The sequence below is a fragment of the Salvelinus sp. IW2-2015 genome, linkage group LG30 (assembly GCF_002910315.2).
Source record: "Salvelinus sp. IW2-2015 linkage group LG30, ASM291031v2, whole genome shotgun sequence".
In the NCBI taxonomy this organism is placed as follows: Eukaryota; Metazoa; Chordata; class Actinopteri; order Salmoniformes; family Salmonidae; genus Salvelinus; species Salvelinus sp. IW2-2015.
The window spans coordinates 17315644-17343438 of NC_036869.1; the positions used below are offsets into that span (position 1 = coordinate 17315644).

General features: G+C 43.0%; 1 protein-coding gene across 2 annotated transcripts; it reads left to right on the forward strand.

Moving 5' to 3' along the window:
• The first annotated feature begins 193 nt into the window (after positions 1–193).
• Positions 194–27795, forward strand: LOC111955030 (zinc fingers and homeoboxes protein 2). 2 transcript variants are annotated; one of them, XM_023975064.2, is made up of 4 exons: positions 194–330; positions 9604–9739; positions 23557–26551; positions 26845–27795. In XM_023975064.2, exon 3 carries the CDS (start codon positions 23726–23728, stop codon positions 26546–26548), a length of 2823 nt encoding a protein of 940 aa, XP_023830832.1. In that variant the 5' UTR covers positions 194–330; positions 9604–9739; positions 23557–23725; the 3' UTR covers positions 26549–26551; positions 26845–27795. The 2 variants fall into 2 exon arrangements, with proteins under 2 accessions (XP_023830832.1, XP_070292153.1); XM_070436052.1 differs by having other exon boundaries at positions 194–326.

The following is a 27795-nucleotide window of genomic DNA, read 5'->3' on the forward strand; positions in this document are numbered from 1 at the left end:
ATCTGCTCACCAGAGTAATTCGCACATTTTGTCAATTTCTCTTGTCTTCAATTGGCAAATGTATATTGCCATATATAACTTTGAAGTACATTTTCATGGCACTTGAATTAAACATATTTTTGGCGTCGTATGCAAATATATGCTGACGTAAAAGATCATGTGGTTTTTGTCGTAGATCTATGAACGTCGACCTTTTTTTTCCTACTGTTGTCTTTAGGTTATGCCAGAATCTTTAGAATTACCAGCGCTATATGCGCGTCACCACAGACTACTTAAAATTGGGAATTTTACTGCTAGTTTATCGTCCCAGCACCGAAAGGCTCTAGGCAGGTAAGAATACTATATACCTTTTCAAGAATGGTGAAGAATATTGGACAAAACAAATTTCAAAGATTAAGTTATAACCGGTTTGGTAGCAAGCGAGACTAGCCGCCTGGCTTGCCCAGCTCGCGTGGCTGTGCTAGCGACGTCCCTTCCATCACTACTCGCGCGTTGTTGTCACACTTGATTTAGAACAGCTTGGCATCAAATCATGCCAAGAAAACCTTAACGTCTAGTTTATTCTTTAARTAACTACATTAACTTGACGTTTAGGTAAATATACTTTTTTTTMGGTAAAAAAAATAGTTAGGCGTTTAACTTTTGTGCCCATTTGAAATGGGCACCTGAATGTATCGTTGCAAGACATTTAGCTTGCCGTGTCACCTAGCTGGCTAGCTAGTTTGCTAGTTCGCGACCCAGCTCACTTCTGAAGTTTGAAAACGTGTTAAAGACTCGTGCTTTAAAACTGCTTCCGAACTGGTTAGTTATAAATTGTCTGTTTTACATAGTTAAATAGTCCCATAATTATTTGAAGAGTTGGCCTACGTTTGTCGAGCTTGTTGACTAGTTTTGAGTTTATACTAGCTACTGGTAGCAAGCTATAGGACAGTAATGGGAACCATCCTACATATTAGACAGCCCAGCCATTGCCTTTATCTTATCACCGGCGAAACGTACCTAGCTAGCTATGTGAATATTTTCTCGTCTTTTGTCACGAAGTGCATTCGTTTTGTCTCACAAGTTAGTTTAATTGAACTAAAGTCATGTGTATGAAGAGGCACAATTAGGTAGCTGATTTAGTTATTGTAAATGTTAATTGTTGCTATATAGCTTTGTTTTTTGTTCCGTAGCTGGTTGACGCTAGCATGTTAGCAGCCTGGCTATAGCAGTTAGCCAGCCAGGCAGATAGGTTAAATGAGGTGAAGCCTTCCGCGGTATGGATTGGTGTTGGCACAGGCAGCGCGCGCGGCTATGCTGCCCAGTGACAGCAGTGTGGTAAGTTCCACCAGTAGTGGCGGACTGGGATAAGAATTCGGCCTTGGCATTTTATCCACACCAGCCWACATCACTGCCAACTCACCCCACCCCCCTGGTGGGCCACCAGCCATGCACACACACCACATACACCCTGACCCTACACACCCAATTTAGACACAGGCAGAAGTGCTGACACACAACATTGTCAGTTTACAGTACTGCGTTTTTCAACCGTTGTTGTAGAAGTGACTGGGGAGACACTGTCCTTTTTTTCCTCTTTTTTTTTTTTTAAGAGGCTCATGTTTAAAATAAGTACTATATGTAAAAAATAAAATAAAAACAACTGGAGCATGCACTTCACAGATGGAGCTCAACCAGTGCGCAAACACCTTCCTGTTTCCCCTATGAGAAAGTTCCCTTTTGGCCTCCTATCGGCTCTGGATTTTGTTAATTTTATGACTTWATTTWAWWWYYMKRRWWWTWAAATYTATATATTTTAAATGTAACATTGCATGTCAAACAAGGTCATTTATATTTCTCTTGAATCTTGGAAAATACCCGCCCTCCTGCCTCAAGCGCGCACTCTCCTGACTTCTGCATGCTAGTGCCTTGTGCTGGCTATGGGTGCCGGGCAGTGATTTTGAATACTGGTAGGCTACATATGAGTTGGACCTGTAATGTTTGTAAAACTGTTATAGATGGAGAAGGGGGAAATTCAAGTGTTTTTAGTAAGAGGCAGATGTCAGCAGCAGAACAAACTCCAATCAAGTGAAAAACTAGCAGATTTACCTCATTATTAATTTGCTATCATCAGCTGATAGCCCCTTTTTTCTTGATGTCACTCATCTCATCTCTAGTTAGTAGCCTACTAGAAGTCACTAGCACTAGCTTCCTTATAATGAGTGATGAGTGTGTTGCAGAAAATAAATAGGCCAATGTTAAAAAAGAGGGGTGTCTTTTTTTCTTTTTGCACCTGCCCGCCCCCCATAGGTCTGTGCACGGCCCTACGCTAGAGATACAACTCAACACTATAACTGTGCCTCTGCCCTAGCCYTTTTGTTTAACTCCCTGTTGCGCTGTCTATCTGTCTCAGCATCTTCTCTGTGTCACTCTGTGCTTCTTGTTCTCTCTCTGTCTGTCTGCTTAAGCCTTAAGTTATAAAAGCCAAGCCTACGACTTAAGCTATATTGCAAYTCAGTGCCTGTCATATGTTCCTCTGAATCAACACCTATTACTATTAGAGAGTTCCAGACTAACATTTTCCCCTGGAGTCACTGGTGCCACTAACTTTTACTGTTGGTGACACCAGTCCATGATTTGGTTGGATCCAAATCATGAGTAATCKTCTTTTAAAGTCATTCAGGGCTGGCCTGGGGAGGTTTTGGGAATTTCCTGGCCAGTCGATCATCCCTGTACACTGAACAAAAATAAAAACGCAGCAGGCAACAACTTCAACAATTTTACTGAGTTACAGTTCAAATAAGAAAATCAGTCAATTGAAATAAATTCATTAGGCCCTAATCTATGGATTTCACATGACTGGGAATACAGATATGKATCTGTTGCTCACAGATACCTTTWAAAAAAGTAGGGGCGTGGTTCAGAAAACCAGTCAGTATGTGACCACCATTTMCCTCATGCAGCACGACATATTTCCTTTGCATTGAGTTGACCAGGCTGTTGATTGTGGCCTGTGGAATGTTGTCCCACTCTGCTTCAATGGCTGTGCGAAGTTGCTGGGTATTGGTGGGATCTGGAACATGCTGTCGTACACGTCGATCCAGAGCATCCCAAACATGCTCAATGGGTGACATGTCTGGTGAGTATGCAGGCCATGGAAGAACTGGGACATTTTCAGCTTCCAGCAATTGTGTACTGATCCTTCCGACGTGGGCCCGTGCATTATCATGCTGAAACATGAGGTGATGGCGGCGGATGAATGGCACGACAATGGGCCTCAGGATCTTGTCACGGTATCTGTGCATTCAAATTGCCATCGATAAAATGCAATTGTGTTTCTTTGTCCGTAGCTTATGCCTGCCTGTACCATAACCCCACCATGGGGCACACTGTTCACAACATTGACATCGCCCATACAACGCCATACACGCTGTCTGCCATCTGCCTGGTACAGTTGAAACCGGGATTCATCCGTGAAGAGCACACTTCTCCAGTGTGCCAGTGGCCATCAAAGGAGAGCATTTGCCCACTGAAGTCTGTTACGACGCCGAACTGCAGCCATGTCTAGACCCTGGTGAGGACAACAAGCATGCAGATTTTCCCTGAGATGCCTGTCAGACGGTTTCTGATAAAACTGTGGGTTTGTACAACCAAATCATTTCTATCAGCTGACCGGGGGGCTGGTCTCAGACGAACCCGCTTGTGAAGAAGCCGGATGTGGTGGTCCTAGGCTGGCCTGGTTACACATGGTCTACGGTTGTGAGGCCGGTTAGACGTGCTGCTGAATTCTCTAAAACGGCGTTGAAGGTGGCTTATGGTAAAGAAATTAACATAKAATTCTCTGGCAACAGCTCTGATGTACATTCTTGCAGTCAGCATGGCAATTGCACGCTCCCGCAACTCGAGACATCAGTGGCATTGTGTTGTGTCCCCAGAACAAGATGCACCTGTGTAATAATCATGCTGTTGAATCAGCTTTGTGATATGCCACACCTGTCAGGTGGATGGATTATCTTGGCGAAGGAGGAATATTCACTAACAGGGATGTCAACAAATTTGTGCACAATATTTGAGAGAAATAAGCTATTTTTTGCATATGGAACATTTTTGGGATGTTTTATTTCAGCTCATGAAACATCGGACCAACACTTATTCACATGTTGAGTTTATAATTTTGTTCTGTATATTAATGCAATTTTTAATCTAAGCTATATAATTGATTAATAAACGGATGGATTCCTGAAGCTGTTCGTTGTGTTGATTATTTATTGCACGCTGCACACATACATCCAATAAATAATCTGTTGTGCAGAGAGTGCGCAGCTCTCAAACAGCTGGTTGTTATGTGGAGCAGCTCACTGAAGACCAATAGGGGTAGGAAAGATGTTTCAAGTCATCTACCAGTAAATGCAAAGTCAATAATGGGTCTGCAAACCAGGTATTTCAAAAGTTCATAGTCTTGGTTGAATATATGCGATGCACAATTCAGTCATCATGGATTGGCATACATTGAAAATCAGACTTTTCCTCTAGGCTATTTGGTGCTTGAAAAGTCATTGAAATTATGATAGTATATTTATACCTTCTACTGCTCCAATATAATTATTCTGTGATTTAATTTCTGATCKGATTTTATGAGAGCTGTAGCCGCTTTCGTTTGTTTCCTGCCGTTTCAATTGAAGGGTGTTGTTAACCTAAAACCTTTTTTGCACTGTTGGTTAGAGCCTGTAAGTAAGCATTTCACTTTAAGGTCTACACCTGTTGTATTCGGCGCACGTGACAAATTAACGTTGATTTGAAAACTTTGATTTGATTTGTGTTGCACTTGTCTGTTGCGGTAAAACCACATGCGGTTATTAGGAGCAAGACAACATTGAATGTTGGCATCAACTTGATTTCCATACAAAGGGAACCTGGTTTTTGGTCACTTTCTCGTTTTAAAACATGATACAATAACTCTTCAACATCTCAAATGGTGAGACTATCTACCACGTGGACTCTATCTACCACGTGTGTTTGTCGGGAGCATGCTGTCTATTTAATCAGGCAATGGCCATCATTATTKTGACATTTTAGAATGTAAAAATAAGGTGAATGCCATTGGGTAGGGCTATAAAAAAAGATATATAATGTTAAATCCACTTATTGGATGTGTCCCTAATACTGCCCAATGGTGTGTATGTATATAGATGTTTCTGCCGAGATGCTCTTTTGAATTGAGCATCTTGGCAGAAACACCCCCTCCACTACCTTTGCTGCCACTGCTGAAGAAAATCCTAGGGGAAACAGAGGAACATCCACTGGTCTTGATGTACCTTTTGGTCATGACGTTAGTTAATGATGTCAGAGAAATCTAAAAGATTATCCCTGCTATAGGCTAGTCAGAGGGGAGCCGACATGTATCATACTGCCTTTTTCAGAATGACAATGCTCCTTTGACACAAGCACAACACAGAAGCTGATGTCACTCTGTGGAGTTCAATGCCCACAGCTCATTCTATTTTACTGATAAGGCTTACTGTATGGGAAGGTTTAGCTGGAAATGGTCAAACATGCTTTCCCGTTTGCGAGTAAACAAAGCACTAGGGTTGTCAGGCTCAGGCTACTTTTATGCTGTATCTCTAAGGCCCGCTTTGAATTATCGGTATCACTGTCCCTTCACTCAAAAGTAGGCTCAACACTCTTATAGCCATGGCCAGATATGGTAAGAGGCTAGTAGTAAGTCTACGTTGTTGTAGTTTGGTGTCATGTTTTGTAGCCTTAATTATGTAGGCCAAATAATAGAAATGTAAGGGTTCTTGACAGGACCCCATTTCCTTAAGCCATTGCAACATACCYTAGGCCTACACTGTTCTGTCACTCATTCCCCTTATTTCAATACAAGGTGTTAAACAAATCCATTCTGCTGAAAGATATTTCTAAAATGGCAACAATGTGGAGAAATTACAATTGGAGCTAGGCTYATTGCCGACTAGTTTTTAAAGCCTCGGAGTCTCTGTGCCCAAACAAAAAAGTAATGCCTGTCATTTCCAAGTATCGTGTTCCATGCGAGAGATTCTCGGTTCATGGATAAATTATGCAAAATGGTGTTAATCATTTTAAAATGTAATATTATGGTGATCAGTTACTTGTTAGTTTTGAGTGATATAAGTATTGTACTATTCTTATCAGTGGTGCTCAGCAATAATCAGAAAAACACTGATGCTTCCATTTTGTCTTCAGACTAGCCCTTACTGAATATTTTGCTGCAAAATCTGGTGCTACTTGATTTCTGGTTCCAGCTCAAGGAATTAATTCATCTGCATCTTATTTGAATTTCCTGCTTGCATAATTCTGGGTTAATGTGAGCTACAGAGGGCTGCTTGGCAAGCATGCACTTGTGCCAAAAATGTGAAAGTCATGTGGTGCAAATACAAACAATGTGCTCCGACGCCCCCCCCCCCCAAGCCCAAATTCGGCAGCTTGGTTCTTGCCCTCTTTCCTCRGCTGTGCCAGGCTTGCCTAATTTGGATTTTAACATGCATAGGCTACTCCATTTTGTAATAATCAGACCAAGCAAGGTGTAGTATACCTAGCCTGTAAATACACTACATGACCAAAAGTATGTGGACACCTGCTCATAAAACATCTCATTCCAAAATCATGGACATTAATATGGAGTTGCCCCCCCCTTGCTGCTGTAACAGCTTCAACTCTTCTGGGAAGGCTTTCCACTGAATGTTGGAACATTGCTGCGGGGACTTGCTTCCATTCAGCCACAAGCTTTAGTGATGATGGCCCTTTAGGCCTGGCTCACAGTCGGCGTTCCAATTCATCCCAAAGGTGTTCGATGGGGTTGAAGTCAGGGCTCTGTGAAGGCCAGTCAAGTTCTTCCACACCCATCTTGACAAACCATTTCTGTATGGATCTCGCTTTGTACACGGGGGCATTGTCATGCTGAAACAGGAAAGGGCCTTACCCAAACTCTTGCCACAAAGGTGGAAGCACAGAATCGTCTAGAATGTCATTGTATGCTGTTGCGTTAAGATTTCCCTTCACTGGAACTWAGGGGCCTAGCCTGAACCATGAAAACACCATTATTCCTCTTCCACCAAACTTTACAGTTGCCTCTATGCGTTGGGGCAGGTAGCGTTCTCCTGGCATCCGCCAAACCCAGATTAGTCCGTCGGACTGCCAGATGGTGATTCATCACTCCACTGCTCCAGAGTCCAATGGTGCTCGTCGTTGAAACCCATTTCACGAAGCCCCAGACGAACAGTTCTTGTGCTGTTGTTGCTTCCAGAGGCAGTTTGGAACTCAAATCAAATTGTCTTTGTCACATGCGCCGAATACAACAGGTGTAGACCTTACAGTGAAATGCTAACTTACAAGCCCTTAACCAACAATGCTTTAACACAAAATTTTAAGTTAAAAAAAAAGCGGGGGGAAATAAAAGTACCAACTAATTAAACAGCAGCAGTAAAATAACAATAGCGAGACTATATACAGGGGGTACCGGTACAGAGTCAATATGCGGGGGCACCGGTTAGTCGAGGTAGTATGTACACAAGTGACAATGCAACTCGGTAGTGATTGTTGCAACCGAGGACAGACGGTTTTTATGCGCTACACACTTGGCGGCCCCATTCTGTGAGCTTGTGTGGCCTACCACTTCGCGACTGAGCCGTTGTTGCTCCTAGACGTTTCCACATCACAATAACAGCACTTACAGTTGACCGAGGCAGCTCTAGAAGGGCAGAAATTTGAACTGACTTTTTGGAAAGGAGGCATCCTATGACGGTGCCATGTTGAAAGTCACTGAGCTCTTCAGTAATGCCATTCTACTGCCAGTGTTTGTCTATGGAGATTGCATGGCTGTGTGCTCGATTTTATAGACCTGTCAGCAAGGGGTGTGAATGAAATACTTTAGTACATATAATGTACTTCATAAGACTACGGCTCCCGAGTGGCGCAGTGGTCTAAGGCACTGGTTCGAATCCAGGCTGTATCACAACCGGCCGTGATTGGGAGTCCCATAGGACGGCGCACAATTGGCCCAGCGTCGTCGGGGTTTGGCCGGTGTAGGCCGTCATTTTAAATAAGAATTTGTTCTTAAATGACTTGCCTAGTTAAATAATTAAATGTAGAATATAGAATAGACAACTTCTGCATGCTGCATTAGATTAATATTTAATGCTCCAGGTAATGTATTTGCATTCAGTTCTCACTGAATCAAGTGTCTGTTTCTTTCCAGAGAGCTGCATGTGGGAGCTACTGTAGCCATGGAGTCTGTAGTGTAGAGCCATCTACCGCAGGTTCACAAACATCATTCATGGCATAGTTAGCCCTGTTTACAGAAAAAGAATCAGCTAGTCTGCTCACCCCCTTTGAATACCATAGTCCATTAATTGCCAGAACAAAAAAAATGCATATTGCGCATTGTGCTGATTTTTAAGATATGCAAAACATATGAAAATGTATTTCAGTGCATCTACATGACCATCTACATGACCTACTTGTTTATCAATACATTGAATGGGAGTAGTTGGTAGTTCTATGTGGCAACTACTTGCTACGGTTCTCATGTGGATGCTATGCTTTTGGTGACTAAGCAGCATTTTCAGGTGGACGGATGATGTTACTCCTGTGGGTTTAAGCTCCCTTGAAAGCCACGTTGTTGTACTCTGTCGTCTGTAGCGATGATCTCATCCTGAGGGCTTCTCAGTGGCTGTCTGGTTGTACTGTACAGTCTACAACCCCTTTCGTCACAAGTGCTGTATGTGGGGTGGATCATAGGCKGGAACAAAACRAGTATCGCGATATCGTTWGTATCGTGGCAAGGCAACAAAACATGAAGCAGATTTAACTTTTAGAAGAACTAATGTTGGAAACAAATCATTATGTTGTCATCCAGAGTCAGTTGTTTATTTTCCAAGCTATAGCACACAAAGTATTTAACATTCAGCAGGTATTTAAAGGACCAAATATTGGTCTGCTTCGTGTTTTAATTTTTTCCATGGAAAAAACATTGAGATACTGGTATCATCCTGGCCCTAGGTGGATGACTCCATTTTGTTAAGACGTTATGATGTTTTTGTTTGTCATAGATACCCTGTAACTTACAGTATATTTTCTAGAACATAGGCCTACATGTACTGTGTATTGTAATCGCTATCTTCGAACAAGCAGCAAAAACAAGATGGTTCCCTCCTAGTAGGATAATGTGGCTTGCTGCCTAGCACCATTTTACACACATTCCATCATCATCCCTTTGGGCTGATTTGTTTGTTATAAAARGGAACTTTCTGGTCCTGGTTTTATCCCACTCTTGCACACTCTTTAAAGTAGCCTAACTGTATCGACGATGAGTTTTAATTTGTAACAGCGTTCATTGACAAGTCGTAATGTGATTAATTCTAATAAGTGAAGCACAATGAAATGATACATCCCAGGTGGTGTTTGTCATTCAAATAACCTTCCGAAGCTGTCTGTCTCTTTCTTTTGGAACATGTTTCCAAGGTAACAACCTTCTATTTTTCGGCAAACACAAAGCGGTGCGGTTTTCCGGGCCTTTGTGGGGCTCTGCCTCCGAGCTGCCCCCCCCCCCGACCATTCTCCGCTGCTGACATTCTTTTCTCGTCTCAGATTCCAGAAGAGGCTACCCAGAGTGCCGCTGGACCGGAGACCAAAGGAGAGCTGGAGAGGGAAGAGAGTGGAGGCGGAACTGGAGCCAGATAGGACACCTCCACCCAGGGAAGCCCCACCCTACTGCGGAAGTGCAGTGAGTACCTTTTCACCACGGGGCAACACTCAGGTGGGGGTGGGATGCACAGGGGGGAAACCGGTACCAGTCTAGTACAATTGTATTGGCTATGCTTGCTCAAATAGGCCCTCTTTAGACTTAGCAATTACAATCGGCTCTGCCTTTCATTGACATAAGATGAGCACTTTTTCAATTTTATATATGACTCGTTTCAGGAAACTAGGTGWTTGTCACGTGTCACTACTTCCTAGGAGAGGCATTTAAATGTACTTTTTTTTTTTTTTATCAAAATGCGTTTTTGGGCAGAAATGCCTTCTGGAACATGTGAACTTTCATTTGCCTTAAAAATTTGTATGCCTTCTGTAAATATTAATAAAATTGTTAAATTATGAGCCTAGTTGGTTTAGCCATAGATTGGTCTGCCATGTAGCYCGCTTCTGTCTATAACATGAGCTGGTCAGCATGTGTAGGTGGTCCTTTCTAACACAGCTTTTTTGYAAAATATCACGTAGTGGAACTGCAAAGGTGTTGCGCTCCACTTTCTGGAGGACCAAGTTTTGAAATCAGTACTGCCCCTGCAGCCATAAGAAGTTAGGGACTCTCAGACCATGAGAAACAAGATTCTCTGGTGTGATGAAACACAAAATGAACTKTTTGGCCTGAATGCCAACTGTCATGTCTGGAGGAAACCTGGCACCATCACTACGGTGAAGCATGGTGGTGGCAGCATCATGCTGTGGGGATGTTTTTCAGTGGCAGATACTGGGAGACTAGTCAGGATCGAGGGAAAGATGAACGGAGAAAGTTAGAGAGATCCTTYATGAAAACCTGCTCCAGAGCCCTCAGGACCTCAGACTGGGGTGAGGTTCACCTTCCAACAGGACACTGACCCTAAGCACACAGCCAAGACAAAGCAGGAGTGGCTTCGGGACAAGTCTATGAATGTCCTTGAATGGCCTAGCCATAGCCCGGACTTGAACCCAATTGAACATTCCTGGAGACCTGAAAATAGCTGTGCAGAAATGCTCCCRATCCAACCTGACGGAGCTTGAGAGGATCTGCAGAGAAGAAATGGGAGAAATTCCCCAAATACAGGTGTGCCAAGCTTGTAGCATCATACCCAAGAAGACTTGAGGCTATACTGAGAAAAAGGTCTGAATACTTATGTAAATMAGATGTATATAAATTTGCGAACATTTCTAAAAACCTGTTTTTGCTTTGTCATTTTGGGGTATTATGAGTAGACTGATCAAGTAAAAAAAAAAATATATATATTTTTATATCAAATTTAGGATAAGGCTATAACGTAACAAAATGTGGAAAAAGTAAAGGGGTCTGAATACTTTCCAAAGGCACTGTAGCTGAAAACATTTTATCTTTAGTTTATTTGTCTTCATTATTACAAGAAAATAAACTCGCAACAAGATCATTATTTACAAGTTAATGGCGAGCCAATTACAGAAAATAGCTTACGATTGTGAGTGCGACGAAATAAAAGCAGGGCATTCTACCTGAGAATTTTAGAACTTTGACACGGTCTTTGTGGCCTAATGTCATATCCTATTTGACTTTAGTGCAGGTCATGTTCTTCACATTACTGTCTCTGGTAAACCCATACTACATCAAATCAAAGTTGATTTGTCACATGCAAAGGATACAGGTGTCGTGAAATGGTTACTTGCATAGTAGTCTTTTGTTTAGACATGTAGCTAGCTAGCTAAACAGTTATTTATTTTTACCCCTTCCCCCCCCCAATTTCGTGGTATCCAATTGGTAGTAGTTAGTCTTGTCTCATCGCTGCAACTCCCGTATGGACTCGGGAGAGGCGAAGGTCGAGAGCCATGCGTCCTCCAAAACACAACCTAACCAAGCCGCACTGCTTCTTGACACAACGCACATCCAACCCGGAAGCCAGCTGCACCAATGTGTCGGAGGAAACACTGTACACCTGGCGACCTGGTCAGCGTGCACTGCACCTGGCCTGCCACAGGAGTCGCTAGTGCGCGATGAGACAAGGATATCCCTGCAGGCCAAACACTCCCTAACCCGGACGACGCTGGGCCAATTTGTGCACCGCCCCATGGGCCTCCCGGTCACGGCCGGCTGCGACAGAGCCTGGGCTCGAACCCAGAATCTCTGGTGGCACAGGGTAGTAACCTTAGACCACTGCGTCACCCGGGAGGCCCCCTAGCTAGCTAAACAATTAACCAAAATCCCAACTCATAACGTTACTACCCTGCATGAATCTGCAGGTAGCTAACCAACCAGGTTCAATGTTTGCTAGGTAGCTAACATTACAACTAGTAACGCAAATGGCTCCGAGATGCGTGTATGATCTGTGTAGCAATATTATTTGTAAGGTTAGCTAGCGAGCCAGCCAGCTAACGTTAGCTACCTAGCTAACATCACACTTTAGTTATTTTACCCTTATACAGTACCAGTCAAAAAAGTTTGGACACCTACTCATTCAAGTGTTTATTTTCTACATTGTAGAATAACAGTGAAGACATCAAAACGATCAAATAACACATATGGAATCATGTAGTAACCAAAAAAAAGTGTTAAATCAAAATATATTTTAGATTCTTGGCATTCTCTCAACCAGCTTCACCTGGAATGCTTTTCCAACAGTCTTGAAGGAATTCCCACATATGGTGAGCACTTGTTGGCTGCTTTTCCTTCTCTCTGCGGTCCAACTCATCCCAAACCATCACAATTGGATTGAGGTCGGGTGACAGTGGGGGCCAGGTCATCTGATGCAGCACTCCATCACTCTCATTCTTGGTCAAATAGCCCTTACACAGCCTGGAGGTGTGTTGGGTCATTGTCCTGTTGAAAAACAAAATGATAATCCCATTTACACCATCCCATCTGGTTTGGGTTATCGCTGTAGAATGCTGTGGTAGCCATGCTTGTCAAGTGTGCCTTGAAATCTGAATAAATCACTGACAATGTCAACAGCAAAGCACCCCCACAATCACACCTCCTCCTCCATGCTTCACAGAGGGAACCACACATGCAGAGATCATCCGTTCACCTGCGTCTTACAAAGACACGGCGGTTGGAACCAAAAATCTCAAATTTGGACTCATTCTACCAAAGGATAGTTTTCCACCGGTAAAATGTTCATTGCTCCTGTTTTCTTGGCCCAAGCAAGTCTTCTTATTGGTGTCCCTTAGTAGTGGTTTATTTGCAGCAATTCGACCATGAAATCCTGATTCACGCAGTCTCCTCTGAACAGTTGATGTTGAGATGTGTCTTACTTGAACTCTGAAGCATTTATTTAGGCTGCAATTTGAGGTGCAGTAAACTCTAATGAACTTATCCTCTGTAGCAGAGGTAAGTCTGGGTCTTCCTTTCCTGTGGCGGTCCTCATGACAGCCAGTTTCATAATAGCGCTTGGTTTTTGCAACTGCACTTGAAGAAACTTTCAAAGTTATAGAAATGCTTATTTGAGCTGTTCTTGCCATAATATGGACATGGTCTTCACCAAATAGGGCTATCTTCTGTATACGACCCATACCTTGTCACAATACAACTGATTGGCACACCTGTTAATTGAAATGCATTCCAGGTGACTACATCATGAAGCTGGTTGAGAGAGTGGCAAGAGTGTGCATAGCTGGCAAAGGGTGGCTACTTTAAGAAATTCAAAAATATATATATGTTGATTTGTTTAAGGTGTCTTTTGGCAAACTCCAAGCGAGCTGTCGTGCATTTTACTGAGGAGTTGCTTCCGTCTGGCCCCTCTACCACGAAGGCCTGATTGGTGGAGTGCTGCAGAGATGGTTGTCCTTCTGGAAGGTTCTCCCATCTCCACAGAGGAACTCTGGAGCTCTATCAGTGTGACCATCAGGTTTTTGGTCACCTCGCTGACCAAGGCCCATCTCCCCCGATTGCTCAGTTTGGCCAGGCGGCCAGGAAGAGTCTTGGTGGTTCCAAACTTCTTCCATTTAAGAATGATGGTCCACTGTGTTCTTGGGGACCTTCAGAGCTGCAGAAATGTTTTGCTACCCTTCCCCAAATCTGTGCCTAAACATAATAATAATTCCTTCAACCTCACGCCTTGGTTTTTGATCTGACATGCYCTGTCAACTGTGGGACCTTATATAGACAGGTATGTGCCTTTCCAAATAATTTCCAGTCAGTTGAATTTACCACAGATGGACTCAAGTWAATTTTTGATGTATTTGCCAACATTTCGAGAGAGAAAAAATAAACTTTTTCGCTTTGTCATTATGGGGTATTGTGTATACATTGATGGGGGGGGYTGTATTTAATCGATTTAAAGAATAAGGCTGTAACGTGGAAAAAGTGAAGGCCTGAATGCTTTCCAAATGCACTGTATATGCAACGATTCAGAAGCTTGTCGTAATTTGAAAATCTAACATTTTCCATTCAGCAAACTAAACACAATGCACATCACAAAGTTGATTACTAGCTACTAATGCTAACTAGCATAGTTAACGTTAGCCTGCTGCTTTAATCTTCTTAGTCATGCATTGAGTAGGGCAGGCTATTTATTCTAATACATAACTATCAAACTACATTCTAACAGAGTGGGGTCAAAAAGAGGTTTAGGTGGTGGGTGTGACGGGAGGGGTATGGCAATGGGCGTGGTCGGTGCGGCTGAATTTATATATCATTTTAGAGGCCCCCGTATTGGCGGTGTAGAGACATTTTWGCATTTTAAGCCAATTTTTCCAGCAATTCTACAAATGTATCCATTGAGCTGAGAGATGTTTACAGTGTTACATCTAATTTCCTGCAATTCTACACATATTGCCATGGACCAGAGAGAAAATGTTGCTGTTTTAAAGCTAATTTACTGCGATTCTACGTATTCTGGCATGGAGCTGAGAGAATTTGGCAGTTTTTAAAGCAAATTTCCACTGATTCTATGCATTTAGCCATAGCTCAAACATGATAACAATATAAACTGCCAAATTCATTGTTTTGGGAATTTTCCATTTTCCCTGACTGTCTAGCATTTTATTTTGTGATTGTTCGTTCTCAACGATGATAGTATTTTAAAATATTTACAATACCGTTCAAAAGTTTGTCACTTAAATGTCCTTGTTTTTGAAAGAAAAGCACTTTTTTTTGTCCATTTAAAAAAACATCAAATTGATCTGAAATACAGTGTAGACATTGTTAATGTTGTAAATGACTATTTTAGCTGGAAATGTATTTTTTTAAATAATTTATGGAATATCTACATAGGCGTACAGAGGCCCATTATCAGCAACCATCACTCCTGTGTTCCAATGGCACGTTGTGTTAGCTAATCCTAGTTTATAATTTTAAAAGGCTAATTGATCATTAGAAAACCCTTTTGCAATTATGTTAGCACAGCTGAAAACTGTCCTTATTAAAGAAGCAATAAAACTGGCCTTTAGACTAGTTGAGTATCTGGAGTGATGTAACGTGGAAATTTGTGGGTTCAATTACAGGCTCAAAATGGCCAGAAACAAAACTTTCTTCTCAAACTCGTCAGTCTATTCGTGTTCTGCGAAATGAAGGCTATTCCATGCGAGAAATTGCCAAAACTGAAGATCTCGTACAATGCTGTGTACTACTCCCTTCACAGAACAGTGCAAACTGGTCTAACCAGACTAGAAAGAGGAGTGGGAGGCCCCGGTGCACATCTGAGCAAGAGGACAAGTACATTAGTGTCTAGTTTGAGAAACAGACGCCTCACAAGTCCTCAACTGGCAGCTTCATTAAATAGTACCCGCAAAACACCAGTCTCAACGTCAACTGTGAAGAAGTGACTCTGGGATGCTGGCCTTCTAGGCAGAGTTGCAAAGAAAAGCKATATCTCAGACTGGCCAATAAAAATAAAATATTAAGATAGGCAAAAGAACAGACACTGGACAGAGGAAGATTGGGGGGGTGTTATGTGGACAGACTAATCTAAGTTTGAGGTGTTCGGATCACAAAGAAGAACATTCATGGGATGCAGAAAAAATGTAAGATGCTGGAGGAGTGCTTGACGCCATCTGTCAAGCATGGTGGAGGCAATGTGATGGTCTGGGGGTGCTTTGGTGGTGGTAAAGTGGGAGATTTGTACAGGGTTAAAGGGATCTTAAAGGAAGGCTATCACCATACCCTGTGGACAGTTCTTAATTGGAGCTAATTTCCTCCTACAACAGGACAAGACCCAAAGCACAGCTCCAAACTGCAATAACTATTTAGGGAAGAAGCAGAGCTCGTATTCTGTCTATTGGAGTGACKAGCACAGTCACCTGATCTCAACCCTATTGAGCTGTTGTGGGAGCAGCTTGACCGTATAGTACGTAAGAAGTGCCCATCAAGCCAATCCAACTTGTGGGAGGTGCTTCAGGAAGCATGGGGTGAAATCTCTTCAGATTACCTCAACAAATMGACAACTAGAATGCCAAAGGTCTGCAAGGCTGTAATTGCTGCAAATTGAGGATTTTTTGACGAAAGCAAAGTTTGAAGGACACAATTATTTCAATAAAAYAATCATTATTTATAACCTTGTCAATGTCTTGACTATTCATTTTGCAACTAATTTCAAGTGACCCAAAATTTGTGTGTGTCCATTGTATTTTCTACATACTTTCTAGTTTTTTGGGGGGGTCATTTAAGTGTACACAGTGTTTTTCCATCCCGAAAAGAGAAAAAAAATGCTGGACTGAGGTGGCCTGAGAAGAAGAAAAAAAAGAAAAGAAAAGCCTAGGTTTCCCACCCAAAGATTTCAATAACAGAAATCCCTGTGATGGTTAGTCAGATGGTTGAACATGCAGCAAAGGGAATTTCAGTGTTACCTCTAGAATACTGTACACAGTAATCACTACACACATGGATGACATTTTTCAGTAATTTCTTTCAAGATGAATGTGTCTCAAAGGGTTCATTCAGGGTTTATTAAAGTGTAGTAGATGCTTCATTAACCTAAAATTTGACAACACCTCTTTGTTTCTCCCATCTGGTTCAAGTTCATTGTAGATGCCTCAGACTTTTTCAGGGAAACAAGCATACAATATACAGCATCTAGTCTATGTTTTTCCATCTACTATAAATAATGATTTTTGGTACATTTAAGTGAATATTGTGTCTGGAATTAATGGGCCGCGTAACATTGCACTTTTCAACATTTATTTGAATGTTGGAGCGAGACCCATCTGGGGTTTGTTTATTTGTGCAATGGCGTGTCACCAAGGGTCATGACAGTCTTTGATCRGTCTCACACTTCACTACGTTAGTTCTCCTCGACCTCCGCCATTAAAACAGTTCACCCAAGTGATGTATCCTACCCTGCCAGTGGTAATAGAATAATTCATATCTGTCAAGYAAACAGTGATTCTGGTGCAGATTTAGACTAGGTCATTCAACAGCTTCACATACAACCYTGAAGAATGCCCAATGTTAAAAGCCATGCAAGGAACTGCAATGTAAACACTCACACATAATGTATATCTCATACCTGATGACAAGCACACCTTAATGGCAGATGCTCTCCCCAATGTGTTCTCTGGCATCAAGTGATCTATGTCATTCTCCTTGAATCTCACCTGTGTGCTTGTCCTTGGTACATGGGAGGCTTAATTCAACTCCCATACTTTGTTTGCCTATGTTTAACCATATTTTTGGCTGCTCTCATAATTCACTTACACCTTGCGTGGACAGTGTTAGAAACTTGATCTCGCATGTATCCTACATGCATACATTGTTGGATGAACATTATATTTCAGACAGATATCAGTCTCCTTCATTAGTCTATAAAGACAAAAAGACCTGCCAGGAGAATCTGTCCCTGTTATTTTTATTTTTATCCAGTTTTGTGGTATCCAATCGGTAGTTAGTCTTGTCTTTATCGCTGCAACTCCTGTACGGACTTGGGAGAGGCGAAGGTCGAGAGCCGTGCGTCCTCCGAAGCTTCTTGACACAGTGCCTGCCCACTTAACCCGTAAGCCAGCCGCACCAATGTGTCGGAGGAAACACCGTACACCTGGCTACCGTGTCAGCATGCACTGCGKCCGGCCCGACACAGGAGTCGCTGCGCGATGGGACAAGGACATCCCTGCCAGCCAAACCCTCCCCTAACCTGGACGACGCTGGGCCAATTGTGCGCCGTTCCATTGGGTCTCCTGGTCGCGGCCAGCTGCGACACAGCCTGGACTCGAACCCAGGACCGCTAGTTGCACTGCGATGCAGTGCTTTAGACCACTGCGCCACTCAGGAGGCCCCTTGCTACGAGTTCTGATACCGTTTTACTCCCTAGACCATGTCTGGCAAAATATACGTATTTGCTGTCGAAAAACAGCCGAAAACTCTGCCCACTCCTTCCGCCTTGTCTCCATCAGACCCCCTTGTCCCCCTCTCTCTCTCCCCCCAGACATCCCCTCTAAACTCTCTGGGAAAGAAGCCATGGAGTCTGCCGCTCCACTGGCTCCAGTTCCTGCTGGACATCCCCACATGTAGAGAAGCAGCTGGCTACCACACAGAGTGATTCAGCACACACCCCTTCCAGCGCGTGCTCTCTCTCAACACACACACACACACGAGTGCCTCTCCTCTACGTAGCCCTTTTCCCAGTCTGTTTGCACTTACAAATGAATGGTTTCTCCACCACAGATTACAGCATCACACTGTAATGGGCTAATGTATTGTTTCATAACTTTTCATAAGCAAGCTCCAAATTTGAGTGGGTTGACGTTTTAGCCTTTCATCCGCAGGTCAGTGGTCAGCACAGAACTGTTTACTGCGTTTTTGCCATTGTTTAGTGACCACAAACCCTGCTTTACCACAATGTAAGGATCAATTGTTTCTTTGTTTGCAGGGGTGTAAGCAGGAAAGCATGAATTTCTTCTTTTTTTGCAGTTTTCCATATCGGAGCTTAAACAAGCAGCACAGAATGTGCAGCCAAACTATTTTCCTGCTTGGCTGGTGTTTTTGAAATAAACGTCTTTTAATGTGTGGAGTTTGCGGACAAGATGGAGTCCTCAGTTCTCTGAGAACAGCAGTCCCTGTGGATGTCATGTGGTCTGGTCCTTTTTATTCACAGGTGGGCGGGACGGGATTCTGCCTAAACGGTTCTAATCCTTTGTCTGTTCGTGTGTGTTTGGCTGTGGTTGTGTTTGTACTTTTCATTTCAAAGACTAAGTTTAGAGATTGTCTCTTAGATCATAAAAACGTCAAACATCAGTTTGATATAGTCGCAGGAGAATAAATGTGAAGAAACACAAGGGACAAGAAGCAATAGGAATATTAATCACAATTGTTGGCCAAAAAATMTACAGTTACACTCCGAACCAAAATATAAATGAATGTCCTTCAACAGTATAAAAAAAGAAGCCCCTCGCATCGCTGAATTTAATCGGAACGAAACAATTTCCATCAAAAGGTCTTGGAGTAGATTGAATCACTCTTATCTCCGGTTTGGCGGTTTCCATAGCAACATGCCAGTCCCATGGCCGTCTGAAGAGAATTCACCCCTGTAGCCTGGACCCAAATCTGCCATCAAAGTTTCAGGGGCATCAATCTGAGCATAACGATTGAACATGGTAAGAGTTGTTTGGAATGAACCCTTGCACAATGATGCTACTACGATCTTTTCCCTACCATTATATGGATATGTCCCCCCCAAAAATAAAATTTTCTAGGGGAAATACTTATCTAGTAGCAAGTTAAAAAATGTGTTTTATTACATCCCTATATAATAGTATGGAATAGCCTACACAATTTGTGTGGTGTACATTGTATGACTGCATTTGTTTTGTATCATTTGTTGTGTGTTGTATTTATTGACTTGTAGCACATTGGTTTTGTAAGAATTTGAAGACACTATATATACAAAAGTATGTTGAGACCCCTTCAAYTTAGTGGATTTGGCTATTTCAGCCACATCRGTTGCTGACAGGTGTGTAAAATTGAGCACACAGCCATGCAATCTCCATAGACAAACATTGGCAGTAGAATGGTCTTACTGAAGAGGATGCCACCTTTCCAGCAAGTCAGTTCGTCAAATTTCTGCCCTGCTAGATCTGCTGTTTTTGTGAAGTAGAAAGGTCTAGGATCAACAACAGCTCACCTGCAAAGTGGTAAGCCACACAAGCTCAAAGAATGGGACCGCTGAAGTGCACTGCGCTTAAAAATGTCCTTGATTGCAACACTCACTACTGAGTTCCAAACTACCTCTGGAAGCAATGTCAGCACGAGCTGTTCGTCGGGAGCTTCATGAAATGGGTTTCCATAGTCGAGCACCCATGGTCAAAGCGAGGTCCATACAGAAATGGTTTGTCGATTGGTGTGTAAGAACTTGACTGGCCTGCACAGAGCCCTGACTGCAACCCCATCGAACACCTTTGGAAAGAATTGGAATGGCGACTGCGAGCCAGGCTTAATCGTCCAACATCAGTGCCCGACCTTACTAATGGCTGAATGGAAGCAAGTTTCCGCAGCAATGTTCCAACATCTTTTGGAAAGCCTACCCAGAAGTGGAGGCTGTTTTTATAGCAGCGAGGGGGGGGGACCAACTCCATATTAATGCCCATGATTTTGGAATGAGATGTTKGGCGAGCTGGTGTCCACACACTTTTGGTCATGTAGTGTATGTTGTACAGTTCTACACTGAAGATATTAAACCGACCTATGTTGCCAAAGACAACAGCYCAGTGCATAACTTCCCATGAGCTATTCCCCTAAAAGGTAACGGTCTAACCACTTCAATTAGGCTACACTGACTTACGAAACACCAAAGGGGGACTAATGCGATAACGTCTGTTGTCTCCATGCAGAACTGATAAGGTATTAAAGGGCGGCCTGATGAGATTTAAATTAATTCTGTGCTCATTCAAATTTTCCTGTCTCATTGAGATGAGCTGCTGTATTATTTGGGTTTAGTTTCCTCTCACTGGCAAAGCACTTCTTAACAAAACGTTTAACCAAATGGAGCAAGATTTAGCCAATGAGCTTAGATTTAACATGCTTTTGAAATCAGACCCATGCAATGTTTCCTCAGTGCACTGCACTATTTGAAGACTTTGATATTGAATGTCAGTCAGTCACCACCTTTTGATCTGGAAATGACTCTACAGGGGGAAAAGAGAACATGATCCTTTCTAGAACTACTTGTTTGGATTGCATGATGCTGAATGAACTCGGCTATCGGTGTTTGAGGACAACAAATGAAAACCTGTTTTCATTTGAGAGAGAAAATGATGCTTCATTGTCTTTAGGGGGTGTAGTCTAAAATCCTACAGGTATCCTTACTGGTGTTAATATTCCGAGGATATAATCATAGTAAATAGGAAGTTCCTTTTTGTGTTAGTAATTAGCTTACAGTCTGATCACAAATACCGTTATCCAGTTGTAGAATTGGTTTGGACCCTACATAACATGCTCAGTCTCTTGTTTTTCTCTGTCCCCTCTTCTCCCCTCTTACTTTCTCTCTCTGTTGTGATGGAGAGCTGACTGCGGGGCAGGGCTGTGTGTATGTGACTCAGTAGAGGCTGCCTCAGGGGTTTTACCCAGTCGGCTCTGGCTGCACAGGACATTGATCATCCACGATGATTCATTGCATTTGTTCTCTCAACTGGCACCGGAGGAGTTCCCTGCACCACTTAGGAATCTTCAGCACCCTTTTGCACTGTATAGATCCCTGAACATCCCTGGCATATGTCACTGTCAGTCTTCTTTAGAGGGAATTGCCTTGATTTTAGGCAGTCGGTGTTGCCACCATTTATGAAGTGAGTTAATCTGCRAGTATGCACAGATGAGGTTTAAGTCATATCCCAGGCAGTCTGGAGGCCGGCTTATGTCCCCCCTTGGCTGACTGGCACTTTGAGAGTTACCCGAGGACACGAGACAGACAGGCTCATGCATGTTTGATCAGCCCAGTCCTGCTGCCTCCGTGGCGTGGTGAAGGCCTGCCCAGGCGAGCATCACTGATCAGCCGGAACGGATCGTCCCGACGGGGTTTGCAGAGGACCCTTCGCCACACGCTGTTCACTGTGGCTGGCCCGAGCTCTGCTCGACAGCAAGCCCTCCTCGCCTAATTAGCACCTGTGAGAAGAAATCGTTAATATGCAGCGGTGAGGTAGCAGAAGGGCACCTCGCTGTCTCTGCTGTTGCCATAGTGACACCATGGAAATTAAGGCAGTCTTAATTTTGTACGTTTTATAAGGAGCCACTGAATCTATTTCATTTAGGAAGGAGGACGTGCCCATAAAATACGAATATAAGAATTATTTATTAATCTTTGAGTTTATTATTCAGTTCTGGGCAATATGGGCATGAAAAATAAAGTTTGAGTAGAATTCAGCCTGCCTTGATGAGGCTGAATAATGTTTGAGGCAAGTGTGTTTGAATAATCTTCCATATTTTAAGGAGAATCTTTTGTGGTCATGCCATAGACTGTTGTTCAGGTAGAAGTGACGAGATGCATGGCATGTTGCATTCTTAAACTGCAAGTAAACATGATCCCTGCAGCCCAGCATGTTGACAGACATAGAGTGGAGGARACTGTTGCCAAGCTTTTTATACAATATTACTTTGATTACAGAATATTGGCCTAGAGCTGTCAGTTTTGCTTTAAAAACATGCTGTGTTTTTCTGCGTCACATCAGCCGTCACATCAGTCAATACTGTATGCAAACTTCAGGAAGGAAGTCATATGGTCAATTTCTTGGTGTGTCATGTGCCTTTAGGCACATTGACACTATGTAGCCTATTTACTGTTTCAGGCCCTGTGTGGATAATGAATGATTGATTTAATGAATGCTTTTTAGACACGCGTCTCATGGTGCTAATGAATATTTAACATGGTTGTTTTCCTACAGAGCATAGTCATGCTATTTTCAGACTGGTGTTGAAAGTTTTAGGCGTCTTTTAAGTTGAGTATTTTAAACTAGATGTAAAGTTTGTCAAGACAGACTTAGGTATGCAATTGATAAAACCACGCTGTGGCATAATGATACTTTTGTCTATTAACCTGAACAAAAAACGTTCGCGGTTTTGCTAGGGGCAATTAAATTTGTTGGTAATAAAATATACTATAGGCCTAATTAATGTTATTTAGTTACTGTAGGCTAGCTTGGGTAGAACCATTGCATGTYGCCTACAAATTTAATTAAAATGATWAAGCTACAAGTTCAATAACTTAAAATGGCTAATACACTAAGGTTTCGGATTCTGTCATTATTAGATAAGTAAGTTGTCTTAGATTTTACTTCTCTCCCTCCCCCTCCCATCACAAGTCTCACTCAGGCCCTGCCCTAGTTTTTCTGCTTTGTGCTAACATTGGCGCACATGTTACGCTTCAGAATGCCTGAATATGACTCTTTCGGCACTCAAAAACGTTTGATTTTGTGTGAATGTCAGAAGAGTCTACCATAAAATGACACAAGGATATTCTTTGAAGTTACACTTTGTATTGAAAGTCACACCTCAGCACTGCAGTTTAGGCCCACTCTCTGTAGATATTTAATGATATGTAGAATTTATAGAGCTATTGTATAGCTGTAGTTTTGAACTAGTTTTACAAGAGTGAGATTAGAAGGTGATGTCAGGGCCAATCTGCATTGCTATATACATMTTTGGACTTATCAATGAATGATATGTACTCATTTGATTCATGAAGAATATAACTTATAAATACTTKATGAACTTAGTTTAACTAACTTTTACTGTCGTACCCCAACAMAACCCAAAATATAAGCTTGTTAACTCCAATGTTTGTATACAAAGTAAATTTAAACAAACACTGTATAGCCTCAAAACATGTCTAAAACTATAATTTTGATGTCCGCTTTTTTGAACTGCGGATTGCCCCTTTTAACGTTTCATTTTTTCCACTTTTATTCCAGGTGAATGCCATCTGTGATGAACTCTAATGAAGCCGCACACGGGAGCTGACGGCCAGTCAGCAGGAGACACCACTGCAAACCCAGGACAGTAGTGGAGCAGGGTCTTCCTCAAACACTGGAGTCTTACCCTCCCRTTGACCCAAATAACATCCCATAGCAGTCACCAGCAATGTCCAGACGCAGGAAATCCTCCACCCCCTGCATGATCCGGGTAAGTGACATGATGGAGCAGGATGACTCGGAAGAAATGGAAGTGTCCACTGACATTGTGACTAAAAATGGGTCTTCAGAGTCTGTTGAAAATCAAGACCAGACATTACAAGACACTATAGAAGCAAAGGTTGTGGCGGAAGCTGATCCTATGCCCCGGCGGAGGCAGCATGGAGGTTATGAGTGCAAATACTGTACCTTCTCCACCCAGAACCTGAATGACTTTAAAGAGCACGTAGACTCCAGTCACCCCAATGTTATACTCAACCCCCTCTACCTGTGTGCCGTGTGCAACTTCAGCACCAAAAAGTTTGACTCTCTAACAGACCACAATGAGACCCAACACCCTGGAGAGACCAACTTCAAGTTCAAGAGGGTAAAAGTAAGTAACCAGACCATCTTGGAGCAGACAATCGAAGGCAAGACCAATTCAGTTGTCTGCGATACTGCAGACGGACAAGGTGGTAACGGCTTTGTCACTTTTCCGCCGAGAAAACCAACTACGGTGAAGAACAGCAAGCCAAAAATGGACAACATACAGTCCCTCTACCAAGGGAATGATTTGGAGAACCCATTGGAAAACCTTATCCCAAAAGATCAAATCACASCTGTGAACATAAACGGCACGATGATCATCCCTGAACCAACGATCATTCAAGGGCTCTCATATGTAATGCCATTACTCCAACGACCACCCAACTTCAGTTCTGTACCAACAATTGCTGTTCCTCTGAACTCCACCCAATATAATACTTCATTGGACAATAATACAACCCTAATGACATCGTTTAACAAATTCCCTTACCCAACCCATGCTGAGCTGTCCTGGCTCACTGCTGCGTCCAAGCACCCAGAAGAGCAAATAAAGGTGTGGTTCACTACCCAACGGCTAAAGCAAGGCATCACCTGGTCACCAGAGGAAGTTGAGGAAGCCAGGAAGAAAATGTTCAATGGCTCCATCCCACCCATGCATCAGACTTTCACCGTTCTGCCTACCCCAATCTCTCAGCKTGCCAAAGCCACCCAGCCCCTTATTCAGACTAGCTTTGGGCAGTCTAGTCTAGTACTGACAAGTATTGCTAATGGATCAACCATGACCTGTGCTCCTGTTGCAGTGACTGTAGCCAGTTATGTGCAACCTCTCAAGCGACCCCTGACAACTCCTTCATTCGCCCCAGATTTAAAGCGCCCCATGGCGGCCCCTGCAGAAGACCCAAAAGAGAAGATACTAATGGCCCCTCCTCCAGTTCCCCGAAAAGAGAAACTTCACATGGCCCCACCCCCAGTCCCACCTGAACTGAAGAGATCTGTAGCACTTCCTATTATTGCCTCTGAGATGAAGAGGTCCTCGGCAGCACCTCTCATGGCATCTAAAGGAAAACTGTCCATGGCACCTCCACATGTGAACCCCAAAAACAAGCTGCCAATGGCACCTTCTCCWGTCTTCCCCGAGATGAAGAGACCTATTGTGTCCCCTATTGTCGCCCCTCAATTCAAGAGTTACATGCTGCCTCCTTCATTAGTCTCTAAAGACAAGCTTCCGATCACCCACTCTCTATTGGCTTTAGACTTAAAGTTACCAATCTCACACCCTCTCATTGCCCCTCAAGTGAGGAGGCCAACCATAATCAAGTCAGCACGGACTTCCCTTAAGGGCCCGTTCCAGCTCCCTAGCCTTTGCCCAGACAGCAAGAAAACAAAAGTGCAAATAACAGAGCTGAAAGCCGGATATATCAGAGGACGTCTCTCAGAGGACAAAGTGCTCACCCCTCTTGGGGAAGCCAATGGTGTCTCTCGAGGGGATGCAAAGTGGGTTCATGACCAAGGGCCTCATGCAGACAACGGCATTCTACAGTTGGACAATGAGCTAGCATCGAAGCCAGAGCAGCAAAAATCAGTCCCCACTCAATTTCCACTCTTGGAGAGAATGAAAGGAAAGACCTCTGAGCAGCTGAAGATTCTAGAAGAGAACTTCCAGAGAAACAGCTCTCCAACATACAATGACGTTGACAATCTGGTAAATGCATCCCGACTGTCACGGGAGGAAATTGACAGTTGGTTTTTAGAGCGCCGCGCGCTGCGTGACAACCTTGACCAAGCCCTTCTAAACTCCATGGGCTCAAAGAGACTGTACATTGATAAGCGGCAGCAACAACATGGACCGCTGAATGGTGTGTGTAAACAAGGTGGCCATCCAAGAAGCTCTCCCCTTGCCATCATTGCCCCAACCACCACTTGCTCAGTGCCTCTAGACAGCAAATCCTTGGGGCTTCTCAAGGATGTTTTTGCACAAACTCYGTGGCCTTCCCCTGAAGAATACAATCAGCTTGAGGACCAGACAGGCCTGGCTCGCACAGAAATCGTCCGCTGGTTCAAGGACAGCAGGTCAGCCCTGAAGAGTGGGACCTTGGAGTGGATGGAGCTTTTCCATAAACTGAACAGCAGTGGGCAAAATGGCGAGGGGGCGCTACTGAGCACAGAGAATGCTTTCAGCATAATCAAGCGCTACCAGGAAGTAAAAGCACCCAAGGTGGAGGATATTGGGAGGCTAGCAGAGCATGCCAGTCTTGGCAGCCAAGAGATCAAAGAATGGTTTGCTGGAAAATTTAAACAAAACACATCTGATGGCAGCCGGAATGGTGGRCAAAATGGAGGCTTTCGAGAGGGGTTCGGGAGCTGGATGGATGAAACCAAGGGGATGGATGCACTCATGGGTGCTAAGGAACTGGTRTCGGACAAAGACAGGGTGATGGAGGATGCTTCTGGAAGGGTGACTGGATAAAGGGTAAGAAAGTGTATCAAACTTGATTAAATAARATTTCCAAAACATAGAAATCAGTCTCTTACTAATAGATGTCTGGGAGTAGTCACAGGTTTTATAGAATGGCGCATGTTTTTTACCATAGTAGCTGCATTTCACAACATGTCCTAGTTACCAATGGGACCAAGGCATTGAAAGCCCTGACTGTTGGCAGTAGAATAGCTTTTTAATCCCTTTTGGGAATTATCAGAGCTCTTGTGAAAGTGTTATTCCAACTGTGTAAAATGTAATGACTGYACAATTTTTCTTCCTTGCAGGTGAGAAAAGTTGCCACTCAGTTGCACACAGGAGCTGAGAAGAAAAGGAAAGAGTTTAATTATTGAATATTGTATTTTCTGAACAAATTATTTCTTGCTTGTTCCATCCCAGTTTGTGCCCAACATTTCCTCAAGGTTGAGCTAACTTCGTAGAACGTTTAAAAAGAAACATGGTGGTAATGTTGTGCGTGATTTAGGATGAAGTAGAAGACACAGAGCACTGAATGTGTGCCTGAAGCACTGACCAGGTGGTGATCGTAGAGTGCCAAAGCTGGATTTGCTGCATTATTACACTTTTAAAAAAAGGTTATTGTAAATATTTGTTCTGTATTGCTACAGATTTGTAAAATTTMGGGGGAATTTTGTTACATTTTATAATGGGAGCAACTCGCCCCTTTTTTTCGCTCCAGTTGGTCTTAGTGGTCTGTCTTACATTTTGTAATGAAACACAATGAACCACTACAATTGTTGGCAATACTTCAGTCAGTTTTCTAATGCTGAACTTCCGTTGCAYTTCCCTCTTGTCATGTGGACTTACTTCACATCAAATCAAACTATTTACTGTTCTGAAGTGCTATTTTTGGCCTCAAAGTCAACCTGCACTCTTGTAAGGAACATGCTTGTTTGACCATGTGATGTTGTGGACCTACGTTAGAGGAAAAGAACGGTCAGTGGCAAAACCAGAAAGAAATAATCACATTGAAACAAATCCAGAATCATGCTGCCTGCATCATATTCTAATATCTTTCTCTATTTGATTTATTTGTTGTTTCTGCAGATGAACATACACATGTGTAATAGCCTTTATACATACATGTTGGCTTAATAGAATTAGTGCTAGTTCCATTCAGACAGTAGAAACAAACCAATACAAACTCTTTATGTACTGCTTCTGCCGTAGTGTCATGGTCAAGACATATACTGTATCAATAAATACTGTATTTATTCCAA